Raw genomic sequence first — 25,135 nt, 5'->3', positions numbered from 1 at the left:
CACCTCATCTGGCTCCTCTCGATGTGGAGGAGCAGCGGCTTTACTTTGAGCTCCCCCCGGATGGCAGAGCTTCTCACCCTATCTCTAAGGGAGAGCCCCGCCACTCGGCGGAGGAAACTCATTTCGGCCGCTTGTACCCGTGATCTTGTCCTTTCGGTCATGACCCAAAGCTCATGACCATAGGTGAGGATGGGAACGTAGATCGACCGGTAAATCGAGAGCTTTGCCTTCCAGCTCAGCTCCTTCTTCACCACAACGGATCGATACAGCGTCCGCATTACTGAAGACGCCGCACCGATCCGCCTGTCGATCTCACGATCCACTCTTCCCTCACTCGTGAACAAGACTCCGAGGTACTTGAACTCCTCCACTTGGGGCAAGATCTCCTCCCCAACCCGGAGATGGCACTCCACCCTTTTCCGGGAGAGAACCATGGACTCGGACTTGGAGGTGCTGATTCCCATCCCAGTCGCTTCACACTAGGCTGCGAACCGATCCAGTGAGAGCTGAAGATCTTGGCCGGAGGAAGCCATCAGGACCACATCATCTGCAAATAGCAGAGACCTAATCCTGCAGCCACCAAACCAGATACCCTCAACGCCTTGACTGCGCCTAGAAATTCTGTGCATAAAGGTTATGAACAGAATCGGTGACAAAGGGCAGCCTTGGCGGAGTCCAACCCTCACTGGAAAAGTGTCCGACTTACTGCCGGCAATGCAATTTGGATGATGTTGTGCTAATACTATGCTATACATGATACTAAGAATTAAATACACTAATATAAATAGAACATGGAAAATGTTTTAATTCCATCAATGTGTGCAATATGAAACAAGTTACAGACAGATTATTATTATGAAAGTTGGCGTTATTACATAATAGGGTGTAAATGTATTACATGATCACATAATGCTTTGTTACACACGTTACGATGTTTATTGTTGTGATTGTAGTGGCGCAGAAATGCAACGCAACAAAGTGAGCATGTGTACCAATTGCTGTTCGCGCAGGCGCTAACATAGCTATGCTAGTGTTGCTCACGTTTCCACTCTGTAATGTCACGGTATTAATTAATGAATTAAATGTGATATTATGCCGGGGATAAAGTTTTCTAATTAGAGCAGCCGTGTAGTTTGTACTCATCCTTCCTGGTGCTTTGTTTTGTTCATAGTACAGTGGAGATGCGTGGGCGTGTCACACGGGACCAAACACGAGCTCTCTCACAAGATTTCTCATACATCGCAACGCATTTGCAATGAAGACACCATGAGAACATTCCACATTTCCCCGTGGGATCAATAACATATTCTGTTTCCCATTCTGAAAACGTGAGTTCCAGTCACTGACCTCGCGCAAAGAGGGTCAGAGGTCAGTCAGACTCAGGTCAGATTCGAAATCCTGGTCCCCGTCGTCGACGTCACCAGCAAAGTCAATCTTTACTCGGGACTCGCCGCGCTGACGCTCTGCTGGTTTGTAATGAGGAGCTGGTAAACGAGCAGAGGGATGTCGTTAGTGTGTTTATGTGTGAGGTCATCCTTTGCTACATCACCATGTGGGATTACACACTGGAGGACAACACAGAATAATTTCCCATAAGGACGGTGCATAGTGAGTGTGTGTGTGCGTCGTCTTAAATGACTTTAGGAAGCATTTACAGCTAACGTTGTGTAACAATGCTGACACACACACACACACACACACACACACACACACACACACACACACACACACACACACACACACACACACACACACACACACACACACAGAGAAGAAGTATTGTGTATATGTTTCCCAAAGGTATTTAACAGATCACCAATACACACTGTAAAAAAACAAAAAGTTGACTTTAGCGCCTCTAAAGTCTTAGTGGCCACATGCGTGGACAGCACCTTTAAGCTCTTATTTCCAAAATTGTGTACACTACTGAATTGGGGTCTTATGGCCGCTTATGTGGACACTTATACTGCCATCTGGTGGTATCAGAAGAGTATAACATACAATGGAATTTGGAGAAAAAAAAAAGTGTAAAAATAAGAATTAGCATGTCACTAAACATGAAGTACACGTTTGTGTACTTATGGACTAAGTACATCATATCAAAAGATGATTCTTAGTTTTTATTCTAATTAGGGTCGAATAAGCCCAAATAGCAAAGAGAAATAAAAAAAAGCATGTAAACAAACAGCTTGGGCCTTAAGAGGTTAATGGATGCACTTTTAATTTTTGCATTATTGTTTCCACGGGTTGCATTCAGGCTTGTGCACCATTCAGAATTTCCATTCGATTCCACATGAAGAATCAGAATTTGAATTGAATTAGCTCCATCACACATGATGTTGGGGTTAGAAACGGATTTACAGGAAATGGAAATAAAGTGATTGCAATTCAGATAAATTCTTTAAAGCCAAGTAACAGGAGTAATGTTAAAGTTAAAGTACCAATGATTGTCACACACACACACAAGGTGTGGCGAAATTATTCTCTGCATTTGACCCATCACCCTTGATCAACCCCTGGGAGGTGAGGGGAGCAGTGAGCAGCAGCGGTGGCCGCGGCCGGGAATAATTTTTGGTGATTTTTTTGGTTTCACATTAAACTAAGTTTTTGGTCTAAATAATAAAAATACTGAACTGAATAAAAAACTTAAATACAAATTATTTGGTTAGAGTAAAGCATTTCTGAGAATTTAAGTATTTTCTAGCATTTTCCATAATTAGAAAGTAACTATTTACAGTATGACTTTTAGTTTTTTTTACCTACAAAATTGGTAAAAATGCCAACATGCTACAACTTAGCATGATAGTGTCAAGTAAAAATATCCATACTTTTAGTTTTATGCCTACACCCGCCTCTCATAGCATCTTCCCTATCTGAATCGCTCCCACTGCCCTCTAGTCCTTCATTCTCACTTTCCTCATCCACGAATCTTCCTCATCCTCGCTCAAATTAATGGGGAAATCGTCGCTTTCTCGGTCCGAATCGCTCTTGCTGCTGGTGGCCATGATTGTAAACAATGTGCAGATGTGAGGAGCTCCACAACTTGTGACATCACACTACTCGTCTGCTACTTCCGGTACAGGCAAGGCTTTTTTATCAGCGATCAAAAGTTGCGAACTTTATCGTTGATGTTCTCTACTAAATCCTTTCAGCAAAAATTTGGCAATATCGCGAAATGATCAAGTATGACACATAGAATGGACCTGCTATCCCCGTTTAAATAAGAAAATCGCATTTCAGTAGGCCTTTAAATCACTCTTTTTTTGTTGTTTTTACACCTTTTCTGGTGTCATTGTTGTTTTCTCTCTAGGGCTGGGCGATATATCGATATATTGCGGGTTTGTCTCTGTGTGATATAGAAAATGACTATATTGTCATATTGGAGAATACGTTCTCACGCAGTTGCTTTTAGCTGCGGGCATTACACTACAGGCTCTTCTCACTTTTTGTTGTCTCCTTCTCACAGAGACATAAAACAAGCACACCTTCTTACATACGTCACATACGTATACGCCCTCGCGGAGCAGAGAGGTAGCGGCATGGCTAACGTTAGCTGTGGTGCGAGTGGTAATACGAGAGAAAGAAGGTGCCAATCTGGTAACAAATGAAGGAAGAATTAATTCCCAAGAAAAACAGCAGGGGGTCCATCGTCTGGCGGTGGTTTGGCTTCAAGTGGGAATATGTCGAACAGACAACCATAATTTGTCAAGTGCTACAAAAAGTAGCATTACTGCTAATATGTAGCATCATTTTGAAAAGTCACCCGCTAGAGAATGAAGAGTGCTTACTCCGCATGTCAACATCTCCGTTCGGTGCCACACCAACAAAATGCCGAGGCAACCATTTCCACATCAATACCGTATGAAACAAATAGTCAACAACAGAAGGAGATAACGTCCGCAGTAACCTACCACATAGCGAAGGACATAGCATCGACTGCAGCGCATGGTACGTGCTGCTGAGAAGGTGATTGGCTGCAAATTCCCACCCCTCCAGGACCAGGAGGCGTGTGGGTCGGATCACAGCTGACTCTTCTCACCCTGGACACAAACTATTCTCCCCTCAGGCAGGAGACTACGGTCCCTCCAGACCCACACCTCCCACCACCTGAACAGTTTTTTCCCCTCGGCCATCAGACACATGAACATTAACAAGATCTGATAGCTCAGTTACAGCTCATGTTATTCTATTCTGTGTTACATGTGTTTTATGTTGCACGATTGCGCCAAGTAAAATTCCTAGTTTGGGAACCCGTTCTCAAACAATGGCAATAAAAACTCTTCTAAAAACTCTTCTGATTCTGATACACTATTTGATTTCCTATTATGCAGCTCATTTTTACTTGACAGTTATTGAAATATCTTGTGTGACATCATGCACAGAAGTGCACTTTATTTGTTTTAAACTATTGCAGTGGCGTTTTGCACTTTAATTTAGTGTTGTTTTGATATGTCATCTTAGTGACATCATGCACAAAAGTGCACTCATAGCTTGTTTTAAAATGTCTCTGACAATCTTGCAATTTCTCTTTTGGAAATGACATGAATGTTTGTGCCACTGCTTAATAACTGTTTAATAAATACACTTTTGGTAAATTGACATAGTTGTGATTTCCCTCTCTGCATGAATATTAATGCAGTATGAAGAAGAATGTTTTAATGTAGACACATAGAATCATCATACTGCTGTGATTATATGCATCAAGTGTTCATTCAAGGCTAAGGCAAAATATCCAGATATATATATCGTGTATCGTGACATGGCCTAAAAATATCGAGATATTAAAAAAAGGCCATATCGCCCAGACATAAGTGAAACCATGGCGATTTTGCTGACTCGGTATGTTTGCAGTGTGGGCGATCACTCACACAGGTCATCCAGCAGGGACAGCTCCTCTGAGCTGATGTCAGCCAAGCTCGGAATCGAGCTCAAGTCCTCCAAGTCGGAGTCCCTCGCTGCCTCTTCAACTGCGAACCTGCTCCTGGTGGCGGGTGGGTTCGGGAGGGGCGAGGTGCGCGCCGGCGTCACAGCGTCCCGCTCTCGAAGACGCCTGACCTCGCCTTCCAGTCCCGACACGGTGGCGCTGGTTGGGAGACGCAAGTATCAGCGCACAGGGGAATCGCGAGCAAAATATCAAAAAGATGATGCACAAGTTGTACCCGATACGGCGGACCTCCTGCTGTGTGTGGGAACAGTCGGAGGTGGTGTTGGCCAGGTCTGTGCTGTGAGTTCTGCAGCGCTCTGTCAGCTCCTGGACCATCTGGTCCAAAACAAAGAACACATGGAAGTTCATCATTAGGTATCTTGCTAGCATGCAGACTATTTGTATGCACAATTGTGTAGGCATACAACAAAAAGTATTGGATGTTACTTGGTGCTATCTTGTTAACATGCTAACTATTATCTTGTTAGTATGTGAGCTAATTTTGTAGTTATAAAACTTAAAATCATGGCTATTGTTACTTGGTGTTACCATGCTAGCATGCTGACACTTCATGTTATCATTTTAGCTGATTCTGTAGGTATGCAACTAAAATGTATTGATATTGTAACTTGGTGTTAGTAGGTTAGCATTTTACTAATTTTGTAAGTATAGAACTAAAGTCATAAATATTGTTGCTTTCCGATTATGGAAAATGGTGGAAAAATGCTTCATTCTTTTTAGAAATGCTTCACTTCAGCCTAACAAATTTTTTAATTTTTGCCAATTTTGTAGGTATAAAATGAAAAGTAATGGAGGTTGTTAATTGGTGCTATCTTGTTAACATGCTACCTTATTAGCTAGTTAGCATGTTAGCCAATTGTGTAGAATAGAATAGAATAGAAAGTACTTTATTGATCCCTGGGGGAAATTCATCACCACAGTTCGCTCACAATAGACAATAAACACTTAGGTATTTTTCTTTTTACATGTGAACAATATAAATACAGTCTATTATACAGCATTATTCACATGTGAATAATATAAATACAGTCTATTATACAGCATTATTCACATGTGAATAATATAAATACAGTATATTATACAGCATTATTCACATGTGAATAATACAAATACAGTCTATTATACAGCATTATTCACATGTGAATAACATAAATACAGTCTATTATACAGCATTATTCACATGTGAATAATACAAATACAGTCTATTATACAGCATTATTCACATATGAACAATATAAATACAGTCTATTATACAGCATTATTCACATGTGAATAATATAAATACAGTATATTATACAGCATTATTCACATGTGAATAATATAAATACAGTATATTATACAGCATTATTCACATGTGAATAATACAAATACAGTCTATTATACAACATTATTCACATGTGAATAACATAAATACAGTCTATTATACAGCATTATTCACATGTGAATAATACAAATACAGTCTATTATACAACATTATTCACATGTGAATAACATAAATACAGTCTATTATACAGCATTATTCACATGTGAATAATATAAATACAGTCTATTATACAGCATTATTCACATGTGAATAATATAAATACAGTATATTATACAGCATTATTCACATGTGAATAATACAAATACAGTCTATTATACAGCATTATTCACATGTGAATAACATAAATACAGTCTATTATACAGCATTATTCACATGTGAATAATATAAATACAGTATATTATACAGCATTATTCACATGTCAATAATACAAATACAGTCTATTATACAGCATTATTCACATGTGAATAACATAAATACAGTCTAATATACAGCATTATTCACATGTGAATAATATAAATACAGTCTATTATACAGCATTATTCACATGTGAATAATATAAACACAGTCTATTATACAGCATTATTCACATGTGAATAACAAATACAGTCTATTATACAGCATTATTCACATGTGAATAATATAAATACAGTCTATTTTACAGCATTATTCACATGTGAATAACATAAATACAGTCTATTATACAGCATTATTCACATGTGAATAACATAAATACAGTCTATTATACAGCATTATTCACATGTGAATAATATAAATACAGTCTATTATACAGCATTATTCACATGTAAATAATATAAATACAGTCTATTATACAGCATTATTCACATGTGAAAAACAAATACAGTCTATTATACAGCATTATTCACATGTGAATAATATAAATACAGTCTATTTTACAGCATTATTCACATGTGAATAAAATAAATACAGTCTATTATACAGCATTATTCACATGTGAATATTATAAATACAGTCTAATAACATAAATACAGTCTATTATACAGCATTATTCACATGTGAATAACAAATACAGTCTATTATACAGCATTATTCACATGTGAATAATATAAATACAGTCTATTATACAGCATTATCCACATGTGAATAACATAAATACAATCTATTATACAGCATTATTCACATGTGAATAATATAAATACAGTCTATTATACAGCATTATTCACATGTGAATAACAAATACAGTCTATTATACAGCATTATTCACATGTGAATAATATAAATACAGTCTATTTTACAGCATTATTCACATGTGAATAACATAAATACAGTCTATTATACAGCATTATTCACATGTGAATAATATAAATACAGTCTAATAACATAAATACAGTCTATTATACAGCATTATTCACATGTGAATAACAAATACAGTCTATTATACAGCATTATTCACATGTGAATAATATAAATACAGTCTATTATACAGCATTATTCACATGTGAATAACATAAATACAGTCTATTATACAGCATTATTCACATGTGAATAATATAAATACAGTCTATTATACAGCATTATTCACATGTGAATAATATAAATACATTATACATTTACAGTACATGTACAGTCAAAAGGAACATATGCATTATACAGTCTGATGGCTGTCGGTATGAAGGACTTCCTTTGTCGTTTCGTGTTGCATTTTGGGAGTCTGAGCCTTCCACTGAACGTGTAGGTATAAAACCTAAAATTGGGGCTATTGTTACATGCTCTTATCGTGCTAGCATTCTCGCACGTACAGTACTTTGTGTTAGCATGCTAGCACAATAACACTTAACATGATAAATGTTAGCATTTTTCGATTCGGCAGATTTACAACTAAAAGTCTTTGGTATTGTTACTTGGTGCGATTATGCTAAGTGTTTGCAAGTTAGCATTATTTATCAATTTTCTAGGTATAAATCTAGAAGTCATAAATATTGTTACTTTCCGATTATGGAATATGGTGGAAAAATACTTAATTTAAACGTAAGTATTTTTGGAATAAATTTAATTTTATCTTTATTCCATCCAAAAATATGTTTGCATTTTAGCCAATTTTGTAACTATAAAATGAAAAGTAATGGATTTGGTGACTTGGTGCTATCTTGTTAACATGCTACCTATTAGCTCGTTAGCATGTTAGCCAATTGTGTAGGCATGCTCGCACTTACTTTGTGTTAGCATGCTAGTGCAATAACACTTAACATGATAAATGTTAGCATTTTTCGATTCTGTAGATGTACAACTAAAAGTTTTCGATATTACTTGGTGCAATTATGCTAAGTGTTAGCATGCTGGCTTTATTTACAAATGTTCTAGGTATAAAGACAAAGATTATTTATGTATTTAATATTTGTTTACTTACTATGGTATATTATTTGTTTGTTCACTGTTATGTTACAGAGAACAAGGAAATAGGCTAAAATTGATATGGTATGAAAAGGGGTAGGATTAAATAAGCTCAGTTTCTTCCTACTCCTTTTCGGACGTGCTGTAATGAAACAACTGGAAATATGTGATGAATTACATTGTATCGTATGCATGTTTGACATAAACTGAAACTGAACCGAACTGAACTAAATCTAGAAGTCATAAATATCGTTACTTTCCGATTATAAAAAATGGTGGAAAAATACTCATCCAAACAAATGTTTGCATTTTAGCCAATTTTGTAAGTATAAAACGAGAAGTAATGGATTTGGTGGCTAGGCGCTATCTTGTTAACATGCTAACTATTAGCTTGTTAGTAGAGATGTCCGATAATGGCTTATTTGCCGATATTCGATATTCCGATATTGTCCAACTCTTAATTACCGATACCGATATCAACCGATACCGATATATACAGTCGTGTAATTAACACATTATTATGCCTAATTTTGTTGTGATGCTCCGCTGGATGCATTAAACAATGTAACAAGGTTTTCCTAAATAAATCAACTCAATTTATGGAAAAAAATGCCAACATGGCACTGCCATATTTATTATTGAAGTCACAAAGTGCATTATTGGTGGGTGGGGTTGAGTTGGGGGGCGGGGGGTAGGGGGTAGCGGAGGTGTATATTGTAGCGTCCCGGAAGAGTTAGTGCCGCAAGGGATTCTGGGTATTTGTTCTGTTGTGTTGTGTTTATGTTGTGTTACGGTGCGGATATTCTCCCGAAATGTGTTTGTCATTCTTGTTTGGTGTGGGTTCACAGTGTGGCGCATATTTGTAACAGTGTTAAAGTTGTTTATACGGCCACCCTCAGTGTGACCTAAATGGCTGTTGACCAAGTATGCATGGAATTCATTTGTGTGTGTGAAAAGCCGTAGATATTAAGTGACTGGGCCGGCACGCAAAGGAAGTGCCTTTAATGTTAATTGGCGCTCTGTACTTCCCCCTACTTCTGTGTACACAGCGGCGTTTTAAAATGTCATGAATTTTACTTTATGAAACCGGTACCGATAATTTTGAAACCGATACCGATAATTTCCGATATTACATTTTAAAGCATTTATGGGCCGATAATATCGGCAGTCCGATATTATCGGACATCCCTACTTGTTAGCATGTTAGACCATTTTGTAGGTATACAACTTCAAATTGTGGCTATTGTTACTTAGCACTATCCGGTGAAGTGAAGTGAATTATATTTATATAGCACTTTTCTCTAGTGACTCAAAGCGCTTTTACATAGTGAAACTCAATATCTAAGTTACATTTAAAACCAGTGTGGGTAAAGTGTCTTGCCCAAGGACACAACGGCAGTGACTAGGATGGCGGAAGCGGGGATCGAACCTGGAACCCTGAAGTTGGTGGCACGGCCACTCTACCAACCGAGCAATACCGCCCCATCTTAACATACTTAATAACCTAACATAATATTTATAGAAATGTTTATTAAAAAATATACATATATTTATATAGTTATACATATATATTATACTAATATTATATTTTTAGAAAAATATATACATCCATCCATTTTCTACCGCTTATCCCTTTCGGGATCGCGGGGGGTGCTGGAGCCTCTCTCAGCTGCAATCATTCATATTATATTGAAACAGTTGTGAAAAGATGTACACAAAGTAAAGATTGTGAAAGTAAAAAGCAAACAAACCTGGCAACTATGTTGGTACAGTCGCCGGGTCTCTCTGGCCTCTTTCTCCTGGAGCATGGTGGCCTCCTCTTGTCTTCCTGTCCCGCAGCGACAACCAGAAGAAGACACAAAAAAGATGTATTTGTTTTGAGCAAGTCAGTTCCTGCCTTTTCTTTGAAGGCGCAACAGTTGGCTGAGGACTAGTGTGGTCCTGCAGGGTTCAACCTGCACGTATGACTCACTCAGACGCATTTTCAGTTGCTCGACCTCCTTCTGCAGCTGTTGCAGATCCTCTCGGCACACCTTGGAGCTCAAACTGTGCAAGCGAGGGAAAAGGTCAAAAGGTTCTTACAAAGTGTGCCAGAGTCTGCAGGGGTGTTGTCGGTGATGCAGCACCTCTCCTTGGGGACGTCTAGCGGCGTAGGTCGGGGCCAGCTGCTCCAATCCACACCTGCATCTCTAATCCACTGCTCCATCCCTTGATCCACTCCTTGACGGTCATAAGTCTCTCTTCTCTTCTGGCTCAGGTCTTCACGCAACCTGCTCACCTCCACTGGAAGATACGTTTGTGTTACCATTACCTTTTTCAAATAGTTAATTCACAGTAGTGATGCATTTTATGAAAGGAATGTGTATTACTAAGCATTGTAATTATAATGCCAACCTAGGGTTGTGCCGTATTATATCGTGGTACTAATGAATCAAAAACGGTTTGAAAAGTACCGATTCGCCATATTTTTAATTTACAGGCATCGTGATATTGCTGGTTTTACGAGCAGAGGAGCAGGTTCGGCAGCGCAAAACCACGGAGTACTTACAAGCAGACACAGTGTATCATCAAATGGTTCAGAGAATCTGGAGAAATCACTGCACGTAAGCGGCTAAGCTCGTGACCTTCGATCCCTCAGGCGGTACTGCATCAAAAAGCGACATCAGTGTGTAAAGGATATCACCATATGGGCTCAGGAACACTTCACTAAAAAACTGTCAGTAACTACAGTTTGTCGCTACATCCATCCATCCATTTTCTACCGCTTATTCCCTTTGGGGTCGCGGGGGGCGCTGGAGCCTATCTCAGCTACAATCGGGCGGAAGGCGGGGTACACCCTGGACAAGTCGCCACCTGATCGCAGGGCCAACACAGATAGACAGACAACATTCACACTCACATTCACACACTAGGGCCAATTTAGTGTTGCCAATCAACTTATCCCCAGGTGCATGTCTTTGGAGGTGGGAGGAAGCCGGAGTACCCGGAGGGAACCCACGCAGTCACGGGGAGGACATGCAAACTCCACACAGAAAGATCCCGAGCCCGGGATTGAACCCAAGACTACTCAGGACCTTCGTATTGTGAGGCAGATGCACTAACCCCTCTGCCACCGTGAAGCCCTACATCTCTAAATGAAAGTTAAAACTCTACTATGCAAAGCGAAAGCCATTTATCAACAACACCCAGACACGCCGCCGGCTTCGCTGGGCCCGAGCTCATGTAAGATGGACTGATGTAAAGTGGGAAAGTGTTCTGTGGTCTGACGACTGCACATTTCAAATTATTTTTGAAAACTGTGGACGTCGTGTCCTCCGGAACAAAGAGGAAAAGAACCATTTGGATTGTTCTCGGCGCAAAATTGAAAAGCCAGCACCTGTGATGGTATGGGGGTGTATTAGTGCCCAAGGCATGGGTAACTTACACATCTGTGAAGGCACCATTAATGCTGAAAGGTACATACAGGTTTTGGAGCAACATATGTTGCCATCCAAGCAATGTTATCATGGACGCCCCTGCTTATTTCAGCAAGACAATGCCAAGCCACATGTTACAACAGCGTGGCTTCATAGTAAAAGAGTGCGGGCACTAGACTGGCCTGCCTGTAGTTCAGACCTACCTCCCAATGAAAATGTGTGGCGCGATATGAAGCCTAAAATTCCACAACGGAGACCCCGGACTGTTGAACAACTTAAGCTGTGCATCAAGCAAGAATGGTAAATGGTAAATGGTAAATAGGTTGTACTTGTAAAGCGCTTTTCTACCTTTTTAAAAGGAAATCAAAGCGCTTTGACACTATTTCCACATTCACACACACACATTCACACACTGAATGGGAAAGAATTCCACCTGAAAAGCTTCAAAAATTGGTCTCCACAGTTCCCAAACGTTTACTGAGTGTTGTTAAAAGGAAAGGCCATGTAACACAGTGGTAAAAATGCCCCTGTGCCAACTTTTTTGCAATGTGTTGCTGCAATTACATCCCAAGTTAATGATTATTTGGAAAAAAAAAAATTTAGTTTCTCAGTTCCAACATTAAATATCTTGTCTTTGCAGTCTATTCAATTGAATATAAGTTGAAAAGGATTTGCAAATCATTGTATTCTGTTTTTATTTACACAACGTGCCAACTGCACTGCTTTTGGGTTTTATAGATGAGGCCTAAAGTATGTTTTGTGCTGATGGTTTATGTTAAACAAGAACTAGTGTCACCTTGTAGCGTCTGGATGTGGCGTTGTTGACATTGTTTCTCCCTTTCCACGTCACCGACTTTCATGGTGAGAGACTCAATTGCCTTGGAAACGAACATGGGAGCAAGAACATGTGGAATTAGATCACTTCTGATAATAAGTTTCAGGAAAATAAAACAATAATATTCAGTGTATATTTATGCAAAATGGAGCATAATGCTCTTAAAAAGTGCTTTGGCTCTCATTACCAGAGTCCATTTGCTGTTTATGAACAACAGTCACCTGCTTCTGTGTTTGGAGCTGCGACAGTATGGAGGTTACGTCTGCCCACTGCACACTGGAGCTGAAAGATGGAAGACCTTGTGGTGGACTCAGAGACGGAACGGTGGTGGTGGTGGTGGTGGTGCCAAAATCTGCAGCATAACTCTTGTCCGTGAATGGAAAGTACTCTGAAGTAGAGACGAGACATAAAGTACAATTATTTCCCCCTTTTAACACTCATACTGAAACTCGTAACCTAGTTTCACTTACCTGCTTCCCTTTTGGGGGCGTTCCCTAGTACGGTTAGTCTCTCCTGGGGATAGATACAACTATTTAAAATAAAACATGGCATTCTTATATAGTGTCGTATAGTTCTTATTTAAGGGTTTATACATTTTTAAGCACTTTCTATCAGTGTGGTAAGCACTTAATACATTGTATTTACATAGATAAATAATTAGACAGTATGAAATATGAATTGACTTTCTCACTTAATTTAATGAAATAATATTGTACTTTAAACATATACAATATGTTTTATATGTAAATATATGAATACTACTGCCAGTAGTAATACCTAATATAATAAAAATATTGTAACATATCATTAAATATGTTCTTATTACTTGTTAAGATAATGAATCAACACAACAGCTATTTTTCGTAAAAAAAATAGTTCAGAATATGTTCAATGTATTCCTTATTCCCAACATATGTTACGGGTTCAACTTTCACTTTACTTTCAAAATAAGGTTACAATAAAATAAATTGTATTCCATCCATCCATTTTCTACCTGTTGGAATAATTGTTTGTAAGTTATCACAAAAGAAACGTATTATGAAGGCTGTCTTTCGAGGCCTAACAAGAGGAAGAAGGCTCGTAAAACTCCACTGTGATTTCAACACGGACAGATGGCAGGATCTGCTCAACTCCCACAGGAACTCTCTTTGAAGTGTTAAACGAACTCTCTCTGAAGTATTTCACAAACTCTCTTCCAACTGTTTGGTGACCGAGGTCAACGCTGTTTATGACCCGCTGCCCTCTTGAAGTCACTGTGGTCAGGAGACGGGAGGGGTTATCCATTGTCCTCCAACACCTGCCCCAGCTAGATCCAGGAAGAGCCCAAGCCCGAGAAATCCTCTTCTTGGACTTCAAAGCGACTGAAAACAATGACTCTTTTACACACTTACCATTCCTGCTGTGACATATGTTGGTGCGTGAACATGGAACATCTGAATTAAAAGAGGAGACGAAAACCTTCTTCGTCAGAGCGTGCTAAGACACTGTAAGAGGTTACAGGTTGACGCATGTCTCTCCTCAATTGAGTCCAAATTGAATTCTGTCTGTTTGATTCCTTGCCTTTTTGTCTTGTTTAATAGATGTCCTGTGTTTGAACGTGACACTACCGCTTATTGTAAATGTAATAATAGTATTAACAATAGTTATATTAAAAATACTACACAATACATCATACACATTTATAATCTGATTAATCACATTTAAAATGTTGGATTAATCAAGATTGATGACAGGTGACTACTCGCTTGCATAGTTGAGATTATCTTAAGAAAAAGACCCCAATATTTGTACACAAATGCAATTGTATTGTGAGAATGTCATTCAGGAACGTTTTAAACATTTTACTTGAATACATGTCATTTATTTGCGCAAAACTTGCTTACCGTTTGATCTAAATTTCTTTCAGGCTGTATTTTGCGGTGACATTTCTGAAATCTCATCTTTCTACTGACATATGCATTGAACTGATCACTGACCGTATAGCGGTTAAGGGAAAAAAAGAGCTTGTACAGTCAAAATAAATTGATTAATCAAAGTGTGTTGATGATTAATGTGATAATTTTTTGTGATGACATGAGTTAACTTGTTAATTTTAACAGCCCTAATTTATAATAATTTTAGTACAGTATTATGGTTCTATCATTTGGTCATTTGTCAGGACAACTAATCAACTTGATAGCTACGCGTTGAGTACTTGACATGACTTAATACAATCAGCAATAAGAATACTGCTCAAGACATAACAACACTGTAATAATTCAAATGTAATCACAACTACACTATATTGCCAAAAGTATTTTGCCACCCATCCAAATGATCAGAATCAGGTGTCCTAATCACTTGTGTATAAAATCAAGCACTTAGGCATGGAGACTGTTTCTACAAACATTTGTGAAAGAATGGGCCGCTCTCAGTGATTTCCAGCGTGGAACTGTCATAGGATGCCACCTGTGCAACAAATCCAGTCGTGAAATTTCCTCTCTCCTAAATATTCCAAAGTCAACTGTTTGGGAACAACAGCAACTCAGCCACGAAAACTGACAGAGAGGGGTCAGCGTATGCTGAAGCGCATAGTGCAAAGACTTTCTGCACAGTCAGTTGCTACAGAGCTCCAAACGTCATGTGACCTTCCAATTAGCCCACATACAGTACGCAGAGAGCTTCATGGAATGGGTTTCCATGGCCGAGCAGCTGCATCTAAGCCATACATCACCAAGTCCAATGCAAAGCGTGGGATGCAGTGGTGTAAAGCACGTCACCACTGGACTCTAGAGCAGTGGAGACGCCTTCTCTTAAGTGATGAATTACGCTTTTCCATCTGGCAATCTGATGGAGGAGTCTGGGTTTGGAGGTTGCCAGGAGAACGCTACATTTCGGACTGCATCTTGCCGAGTGTGAAATTTGGTGGAGGAGGAATTATGGTGTGGGGTTGTTTTTCAAGAGTTGGGCTTGGTCCCTTAGTTCCAGTGAAAGGAACTTTGAATGCTCCAGGATACCAAAACATTTTGGACAATTCTATGCTCCCAACCTTGTGGGAACAGTTTGGAGCAGGCCCCTTCCTCCTCCAACATGACTGTGCTCCAGTGCACAAAGCAAGGTCCATAAAGACATGGATGACAGAGTCTGGTGTGGATAAACTTGACTGGCCTGCACAGAGTCCCGACCTGAACCCGATAGACTACCTTTGGGATGAATTAGAACGGAGACTGAGAGCCAGGCATTCTCGACCGGTGGAAAATTCCTATAAACACACTCCGCAACCTTGTGGACAGCCTTCCCAGAAGAGTTGAAGCTGTAATAGCTGCAAAAAGGTGGACCGATGTCATATTGAACCCTATGGGTTAGGAATGGGATGGCACTTTAAGTTCATATGTGAGTCAAGGCAGGTGGACAAATACTTTTGGTAATATAATGTATGTCACATTGTAGGTTTTGTGGCTCATCACTGCCCTCTAGAGACAGTTGCAACAACAACAACAACATACACGACATGCAGCACTTTCAAGTCATAAACCAAAAGTCAAAATATATATAGATATATAATATAATTAGTGTATCATCAATGCATTTTTTTTTTTTTAAACTATTGGTGGGATTAGGGTTCTACTCACCCTCATTTTGGCCACACTGTCATCTGCTGCTGACAGGATGGAGCTCAACTGGCGATCCCAGTTCATGTTGGAGTTGGTCTACTGGAAATTGAATTACACATAAAAATTAAAATAATAATAATAATGTTATAGAACGTTCACTGAGGTCAACAAGCTGACATGTAACGTTTTCACCTAGTAGCCTTGTTCAGGTCAATGACACTTTGGCTAAAGCTAACGTGGGAATTAGCCAACGTTACTTGTCGGCATAACAGCATGAAATGTAAACACACGACACATTTGCTAGTACATATAGTACATTTATTTCAATAACACAAAAACATTGGTGTAAGTATTACTAATACCAGGAGGATATTTACCAACACCGTCGCTTTCCAAACTTTTAAATCCGAGAGCCCATTCAATTGCGTGATGACGTCACGCAAATGCGCCAGAGACGTCTGGGAGTTGTAGTTTAAAAACTGTAAACACACGACAAATTGCTAGTACATATAGTATATTTATTTCAATAACACAAAACATAAGAATTGGTGTAAGTATTACTAATACCAGGAGGATACTTACCAACACCGTCGCTTTCCAAACTTTTAAATCCGAGAGCCCAATTAAATTGCGCGATGACGTCACGTAAATGCGCCAGAGACGTCTGGGAGTTGTAGTTTTATGGATGCGAGTACATCAATCCATTTTTCTACCACTTGTCCTTTTCGGGGTCGCGGGGGGGTGCTGGGGCCTATCTCAGCTGCATAGTATATTTATTTCAATAACACAAAACAGAACAATTGGTGTAAGTATTACTAATACCAGGAGGATACTTACAAACACCGTCGCTTTCCAAACTTTTAAATCCGAGACCCAATTAAATTGCGTGATGACGTCAGGTAAATGCGCCAGAGACGTCTGGGAGTTGTAGTTTTAATACTGTAAACACACGACACATTTGCTAGTACATCCATCCACTTTTCTAATAATTTAATCCTAAATAAACGCATAAATTCGATCCAAAATTGATCATGATAACTATAGTACGTGTTGCGACTGTATGTATGCCTTTGAACGACGGGTATAGGTAGAAACATCGATTTTAATCAGCCTGAGCTAGAGAACACATTATCCCACAATGCAAAGCGGTGGTGATATGACGTCACCTTAAAATGGCTACTTCCGCTGTCACGGTGGACGGCGTCAAAAGGTTGCTGGAGGAAAGTCTGTCAAAACTCGGATTTGAAGTGTACTTGTTCAAGGTATTTTACTTTTATATACTCTAAATAAAACATGTAGTCATTTGGTACTCTCTGTTTGTGTTGAAGCCTCTCTACTGTGTGTTGTGTTGTCAGGTTGGCTGGTACAACCACGTGTTGCCCCCCAAACTGCACCTGCCTTACCCGGATGACTGTCTGGCTGCGGTGGTACTCAGCACTCCCGCCATGTTCGAGCAAGCCTTCCTTCCCTTCATGGAGGAGAGAGGCTGCCAGGGGTCTCTCTCTGACCCCATTGACCAGTGTGTCAAGCACTGTGTCACCTCTGCTGTCTCACAGGTGTGTGTGTGTGTGTGTGTGTGTGTGTGTGTGTGTGTGTGTGTGTGTGTGTGTGTGTTCTTGTATTTCTACCCTTCTTGAGACATCAACAAGGAAAAGTATCTTCCATACAAGGACCTGTGAACAAGTTAGGACCGAAATCATGGTCCCGATACAGAAAACCATTGCATCTAATACATACTTGCCAACCCTCCCGGATTTTCCGGGAGACTCCCGAAATTCAGCGCCTCTCCCGAAAACCTCCCGGGACAAATTTTCTCCCGAAAATCTCCCGAAATTCAGGCTGACTCAGGTCCTCCACAATATAAAAAAGCGTACCTGCCCAATCACGTTATAACTATAGAATGATGGAGGGCGAGTTCTTGGTTTCTTATGTGGGTTTATTGTTAGGCAGTTTCATTAACGTCCTCCCAGCGTGGCAACAACACAACAACAGCAGTCACTTTTTTGTATACCGTAAAGCAGTTCGTCTGCCGTAAACAGCAATGTTGTGACACTCTTAAACAGGACAATACTGCCATCTAGTGCATTTGATGAATGCACTTTTGTGCGTGCCACACAGCAATGCATCATCAGAGTTCAGCATGGTTCGAAAAATAGTGACAGAGAATAGAACAAGGATGGACAATTCAACCCTTAACTCAATAATGAGTAGATGCGTGTTATGTGTGTGTATATGTGTAAATAAATGAACACTGAAATTCAAGTATTTATTTTATATGTATGTATATATATATATATATATATATATATATATATATATATATATATATATATATATATATGAAATACTTGACTTGGTGAATTCTAGCTAAAATTTGTAAATATACTCCTCCCCTTTTAGCCACGCCGAACCGAACCGAAACCCCCGTACCGAAACAGTTCAATACAAATACACGTACCGTTACACCACTAGCATACCCTATCTTTCTTTGTGGGGACATTGTTGATTGTCATGTCATGTACGGATGTACTTTGTGGACGCCGTCTTTGCTCCACATGGTGTAAGTTTTTGCTGTCGTCCAGCATTCTGTTTTTGTTGACTTTATAGCCAGTTCAGTTTTATTTTTGTTTTACATAGCCATCCCTATGCTTTAGTGCCTTTTCCTAGCGGGACTTGCCTTTTGTTAATTTTTGGTTTAAGCGTTACATACCTTTTTACCTGCACGCTGTCTCCCGCTGTGCTCTGCATATTGGGATCACGACAAACCATCCTCGACGCGTTCTGACTTCTACAAAGCAATGAACTACCTGCTGCCACCTACTGATATAGAGTATTACAAGATTACCCTGCCAAGCTCTACACAGAACAGGCACTAGCCAACGGCACATTATTATGATTATTGATTTGCAAAAAATATATTTTGGACCAATTAGGTGAAGTTGCATAATTTCCCACGGCACACCAGACAATATCTCACGGCACACTAGTTAAAAATCACTGTAATAGAGAGCCAAATACTTGAGTCAGTGAACATTGCTCCAAAATCAGGATTTTTTGTTGATTTAATGTGCGTACAAAAGTAAACATTGACAGGTGCAAAGGCAGCAATGTATGATCAAACAAGACTGCAGCTAGTTTATTCATCCCCGAAAAAATCCGCCAAGTGAACAGCTGATGTTACGACTTCCGTTGCCGACGTAAGACAACACGCGTCCCATACGTGACCATAGGATGAACAAATACACTACAGTACTAAGACTATAGTGGCCATTAACAGTTAGCTGCTACAGCTGGGTTGCCCAAAGTGCGGCACAGGGGTCATCTGTGGTCCGTGACTCGTTTGTCATAGGCCTTAAGCACATTACAAAAAACAAAAAAATAGAGATCTCATTTGCACCCCTGGTGGTGAAATCTATCAAATTGACTGTGTGTCGGTTTTAAAAGTGCTCCCCCTCTGGTCAACATATGAAATAACAAGTATGTATAAAAGTTTGAAGTGCTCCCCCTCTGGCCAACATATGAAATAACAAGTGTGTATAAAAAATTTAAGTGCTCTCCCTCTGGCCAACATATGTAATAACAAGTGTGTGTAAGAAATTTAAATGCGCCCCCTTTGGCCAAAAGAAATTTAAAAAAAATGTAAAAAATTATTTAGAGACATACTGTAATAACTTGAAGTAAATAATGAAGATTAAAAACCAGTTACAAACAAAAAGTTAAACAAAAAAAATGTACTAAAAGCTTACCTTTTTATATTTGCATAGTATGTATCGTATTTTTCGGAGTATAAGTCGCACCGGAGTATAAGTCGCACCTGCCGAAAATGCATAATAAAGAAGGAAAAAATCATATATAAGTTGCACTGGAGCCCGGCCAAACTATGAAAAAAACTGAGACTTATAGTCCGAAAAATACGGTATATATTATTATTGTTGTAAAAAGTGAAGTGAAGTGAATTATATTTATATAGCACTTTTCTCTAGTGACTCAAAGCGCTTTTACATAGTGAAACCCAATATCTAAGTTACATTTAAACCAGTGTGGGTGGCACTGGGAGCAGGTGGGTAAAGTGTCTTGCCCAAGGACACAACGGCAGTGACTAGGATGGCGGAAGCGGGGATCGAACCTGGAACCCTCAAGTTGCTGGCACGGCCACTCTACCAACCGAGCTATACCGCCCCAATCCAAAACAAATCCTTATATAGCTAGAAAGGTTGGTCCTAAAAAGGTAGGCATTTTTCAGAGGTCTCAAGAAGGTAAGAATGTGTGTGTGTGTGTGTGTGTGTGTGTGTGTGTGTGTGTGTGTGTGTGTGTGTGTGTGTGTGTGTGTGTGTGTGTGTGTGTGTGTGTGTGTGTGTGTGTGTGTGTGTGTGTGTGTGTGTGTGTGTGTGTGTGTGTGTGTGTGTGTGTGTGTGTGTGTGTGTGTGTGTGTGTGTGTGTGTGTGTGTGTGTGTTTGCGTGTTGATTTCTTCCCCTAAGTCGCAATCGTTCCGTCTTTGCAGCGTTTTCCTGGACAGAATGTGGACGTGAGGTACGACTACGAGCTGCTGCCCAGCAGGAAGCCAAAGTTCTTAGCGCAGACGGCAGCCCATGTTTCAGGAGCAGCTTTCTACTACCAGCAGTGTGACGTCGCAGACCATCCCTGGGAGAATAAAGTACCCGCATATAAGACGAGCCTTCTTTTTTAAATAGTTTTGGATTTTTTTAAGATCTAATTAATAGTTTAATCAGATGACCGCTTTATTTCAGAGAAAAAAAAAAGTTTCATTCCTCTCTTTACCCAACAGAAGCTGTACGGCGTGTGCGTGCATCCCAGCTTGGGAGGCTGGTTCGCCATCAGAGCGCTGCTGGTGTTTGAAGACGTCAAGGTGGACTCGGAGGTGGTCCAGCCCCCTCCTCCCGATTGTGTGCCTTCAAGGGAGGACAGGATTCGGCTGCTGGAGGCGTTCAACTTTAACTGGCAGGTTGGCACAAGCACGTAAACTGATTCATTGTACATTTGGAAGTGTTTTATTAAGGGTAGGGATGGGTGGTATGACCTAAATTACATATCATGAGATATATTGCAGCCTTCATGCTTTAACTATATATATATCACAATATATAATTTGGTATGTAAATGATAATAGAATAGCCTAATAAAAACGGGTTACAAAGGCTCATAATTTAGATGCTGAAATAGGCAGTAACATATTGAGTCATTATTTTCTCAAAACTATTATTTATCCACTTGCTAATTTACTGTTTATAGCTGTTTACTTTCTGTTGTAACATTGTTCCAACTACACTTTTGTTAAAATGTAAAAAAAAACAAACACTTATACTTCTATTGTTTGGATACTTAACATTAGTTTTGGGCGATCCTACAAATTTGGATATCGATCCAATACCAAGTAGTTACAGGGTCAATATTGGCCATATCAATGCTGATACTTCAAATTTTCAAGATCATTGAATAAATACATTATAAACAAACAAAAACACAGGATCATGTTGTAACAATATCAATATTTTCAATAATTTCCTACTATTGGCTCTGATTTAAATCCTGTGACTGATTGTAAACAGAAGTCACAACACCGAGGAGGCGATGCTACAGGACAGAGTTGCCAAATCGGGAACTTTTTATTTTTTAAGTTTTTTGCACATATGGTATAGAGCAGTGGTCCCCAAGCACCGGGCCGCACAAGAAATTAAAAAAAATAATAATATTTTTTTTTAAATACATTTTATTTTATTAAATCAACATAAAAAACACAATATAGATCAATACAGTCTGCAGGGATACAGTCCGTAAGCACACATTATTGTATTTCTTTATGAAAAAACCCAACAAAAAAAACAAAAAAAAATCTGGTTTTGGTGTTTTCCTGTAGCAGTTACATGTCTTCCTTTGAGCGCTATTCCCCGCACCTGCTTTGTGTTAGCAAGCAAGGCTATTGAAGTTGTTGCTATTCTTCTTTGTGTGGACATTGTTGCTTGCCATGTCATGTACGGATGTACTTTGTAGACGCCGTCTCTGCTCCACAGGCTGCAAGTTTTTGCTGTCGTCCAGCATTCTGTTTCTGTTTACTTTGTAGCCAGTTCAGTTTTACTGCCGTTTTACATAGCCATCCCTATGCTTCAGTGCCTTTTCCTTTCCCTTTTGTTCATTTTTGGCTTAAGCGTTACATACCTTTTTACCTTTACACAGCACGGACACTAAGGAACGGCACAGTATTTGCTGATTATAATTATTGATTTGCAAAAAAATATTTTTTGGACCAATTAGGCACTGATGTAGACCACAAGGAAGTGTTTTAAATTCAGAAAATAAATAAAATAATAATATGACTCCTTTAATGCGCCCTATAATCCGGTGCGCCTTATATATGAAAAAATTATTGAAAATAGCCCATTCATCGGCAGTGCGCTTTATGATCCGGTGCGCCCTATGGTCCGGAAAATACGATAATCAAATTTTTTTCTATTAATCACCTGACATTTCTATGTTTATTCAAGCTTTTTTCCCCACCGTGTGCATCACCAGGACTGGAGCTACAGAAACATCATCACGCCCGCTCAGACGTACTCTCAGAAACAGAAGGACTATTTTGCCACTCCGCCCGCAGAGCGTCACAGTCTGCTCCAGAGTTGGGGTCTCCTGACAAATTTGGACCAGCCCCCTCCACCCCAATGCAGCTCAGGTGAATTAAATTCGACGAACGGACATGGCTAAGCTCCGGTGACATTTTTCATTCTGAATAAGACACTGGAGGCATTATTTTTTTCCCTCCTTTATAACATTTGCTCTTGAGCTGCTACATCCAAGCAGATTAATTTATGCAGACTTTACGACCTTGTTACCAGTTTGGAAGTCATTTTTGTGCCTCTGTCACACTCTACAACTGTAAACTGTTGCATTTTAAATGGAAAAGCTCTAAAAAATGTACATATCGGCTATGTAAATGTTAACGGGGAAGGAGATACATTTAATGATATCAGACCCCAACAAGGTCACACAATGACATGAGGGATATTGTTTGGGGGTATTTTCATATATATTTATTATTGCTGGCACATTAAGTGACTGTCATTCATGGGTCATATTTTCTTGAAGGTTCAATTGAGATTTAAAAGGAAAATAAAGCACTTACAAAAAGGATGATGAATTTATTTAGCGTTGTCTAAAAAGTCAAATTATATTTATATTTGTACAACAATGATTTAAAATGATAATTATACATGCATAAAAATAAAAATTTAATTAATACATGTGTTGAAGTTTGAAAAATGTTATTGACATTTAAAATGATAAAATAAAAATATATACATGTATTGATTAAAAAAAAAGACACATTTTCTAAAATAATATATTTGTAATAATACATTTTTCGTTACATAACAGTCTGGATCAGGCCTGGGCAATTATTTTGACTCAGGGGGGGGGGGCAAATTTAGAGAAAAAAAATGTGTCTGGGGGCCGGTACATGGTTTTTAGGAACACTAATACAGAACTCACAATAATGTCTGATTGAATGCTAAAAACGTTATGACAGCCCGCCTTAAAAAACGGAATGGAATTTTATATTTTTTTACTGAATGAGACACCCAGAATGTACATGAAAATAAAAAATGTGAGATTTACAATATTAACTATGAACGATAAAACACTAAATATTGACAACATATGAACGTCAAAACCCCTCTCCATCCACATATTTTATAATCAAGCGAAACGCAAGAAAAATGCAACAAACACAGCGAAATATGAAGGCAAAGGGTAAAAAAAAAAACTCTTACAATGTGATACATCACTAAGCTTTAGAACTTTGTTGTAAAAATCTCCTTTCGCGTCTGTCCCTGACACCCGCATTTCAGGCTGACACTCTGTGGAAACGCTCCCCACTCACACTCCTTGGTGCCTCGTCTGAGCTGCTGTGACTTAGATTACCATAGTAACTAATTAGATTACCATAGTAACTATTATGTCATGCAAAGGCACAGACTCCAACCATTAAAATACTTTGTATAGTTCAAGACTTAAGTTCATTAGAAAACATCACTGCACATCATAATGGCAGCTACACTTTCCATCCTAAAGATCTAAAAACATTATTTGTGAATGTCCGGCGGGCCAGATTGAAAATCTTAACGGCCATGCGGGCCCCAGGTCTTAATTTACCCAGGTCTGGTCTTGATGATAATTGTATTGCCTGCAATAAAAGGTCAGTATTACATGTTCATGTTATAGCCGCTAGGTGTCAGTATTGCAGTGCTCTGTAGACATGACCCTCCTCCCTGCATGAATGGTCATGTTTTCACATTATAATAACTAACATCCTGCGTTCTATTTAAATGTTAGTGCCATAGCTTGGTGATCTTTGAATAACTTAATTCCACACAGCTGCACTTTCTCTTGCACTTTTCTCCCATGAACTTCTCACCTGAGCACGTTCTCCCACCGCTGCCATTACAGTAGAACTATCTGTGCACTGAATCAGCATTCTAGCACAGGCCTGCCGAGAGGCGAACCACAGAGTTAATTATACTCCTACTGATACTGATCCCACCTCCATCTATTTCACTTTCTATCTATCTTTCTTCCATCCATCCATCCATCCGCTCACCGCTGTTACTGTATTAAAATGTGCCATTTTTTATGTGTGTCAG

The 25,135-nt window shown here is 39.2% G+C and overlaps 3 protein-coding genes across 3 annotated transcripts in view; 1 reads left to right on the top strand and 2 right to left on the bottom strand.

Annotated features, from left to right (window-relative positions):
* The window catches only part of LOC133617908 (importin-13), a 138,129-nt gene extending 136,776 nt beyond the window's left edge, over positions 1-1,353 (bottom strand). The window contains exon 1 of the mRNA XM_061978287.2: positions 1,348-1,353. The gene's annotated coding sequence lies outside the window, so the exon portion shown is untranslated. The remainder of the gene's footprint in view (positions 1-1,347) is intronic.
* LOC133617910 (uncharacterized) lies at positions 722-18,042 on the bottom strand. The gene is made up of 14 exons (XM_072915115.1): positions 17,887-18,042; positions 17,321-17,422; positions 17,066-17,243; positions 16,861-16,962; positions 16,502-16,582; positions 13,361-13,403; positions 13,112-13,278; positions 12,852-12,933; positions 10,766-10,922; positions 10,612-10,685; positions 10,391-10,467; positions 5,160-5,260; positions 4,869-5,083; positions 722-1,484 (listed from the first exon to the last, which is right to left on the bottom strand). The coding sequence occupies exons 5-14, from the start codon at positions 16,565-16,567 to the stop codon at positions 1,363-1,365; spliced, it is 1,104 nt and encodes a 367-aa protein (XP_072771216.1). The 5' UTR covers positions 16,568-16,582; positions 16,861-16,962; positions 17,066-17,243; positions 17,321-17,422; positions 17,887-18,042; the 3' UTR covers positions 722-1,362.
* Positions 17,623-23,613, top strand: mmachc (metabolism of cobalamin associated C). Its single transcript, XM_061978616.2, has 5 exons — positions 17,623-17,745; positions 17,839-18,039; positions 20,986-21,138; positions 21,271-21,447; positions 23,013-23,613. The coding sequence occupies exons 1-5, from the start codon at positions 17,656-17,658 to the stop codon at positions 23,199-23,201; spliced, it is 810 nt and encodes a 269-aa protein (XP_061834600.2). The 5' UTR covers positions 17,623-17,655; the 3' UTR covers positions 23,202-23,613.
* Positions 23,614-25,135: the final 1,522 nt, after the last annotated feature.

This window comes from Nerophis lumbriciformis, linkage group LG18, assembly GCF_033978685.3.
Source record: "Nerophis lumbriciformis linkage group LG18, RoL_Nlum_v2.1, whole genome shotgun sequence".
Taxonomy (NCBI): Eukaryota; Metazoa; Chordata; class Actinopteri; order Syngnathiformes; family Syngnathidae; genus Nerophis; species Nerophis lumbriciformis.
Note: the sequence above shows the minus strand (reverse complement) of the source record. Positions and strands in the feature narration are given on the sequence as shown.

Excerpts from the sequence above, each read along its gene's own strand:
- LOC133617910 (XM_072915115.1), bottom strand. The coding sequence starts at position 16,567 with ATGAACTGGGATCGCCAGTTGAGCTCCATCCTGTCAGCAGCAGATGAC. Across the intron at positions 12,934-13,111 it reads AGCTCCAAACACAGAAGCAG|GCAATTGAGTCTCTCACCAT; the intron begins GTGACTGTTGTT and ends TTCGTTTCCAAG. Across the intron at positions 10,923-12,851 it reads CCACATCCAGACGCTACAAG|TGGAGGTGAGCAGGTTGCGT; the intron begins GTGACACTAGTT and ends CGTATCTTCCAG.
- mmachc (XM_061978616.2), top strand. The coding sequence starts at position 17,656 with ATGGCTACTTCCGCTGTCACGGTGGACGGCGTCAAAAGGTTGCTGGAG. Across the intron at positions 18,040-20,985 it reads TCACCTCTGCTGTCTCACAG|CGTTTTCCTGGACAGAATGT; the intron begins GTGTGTGTGTGT and ends CCGTCTTTGCAG. Across the intron at positions 21,448-23,012 it reads CGTTCAACTTTAACTGGCAG|GACTGGAGCTACAGAAACAT; the intron begins GTTGGCACAAGC and ends GTGCATCACCAG.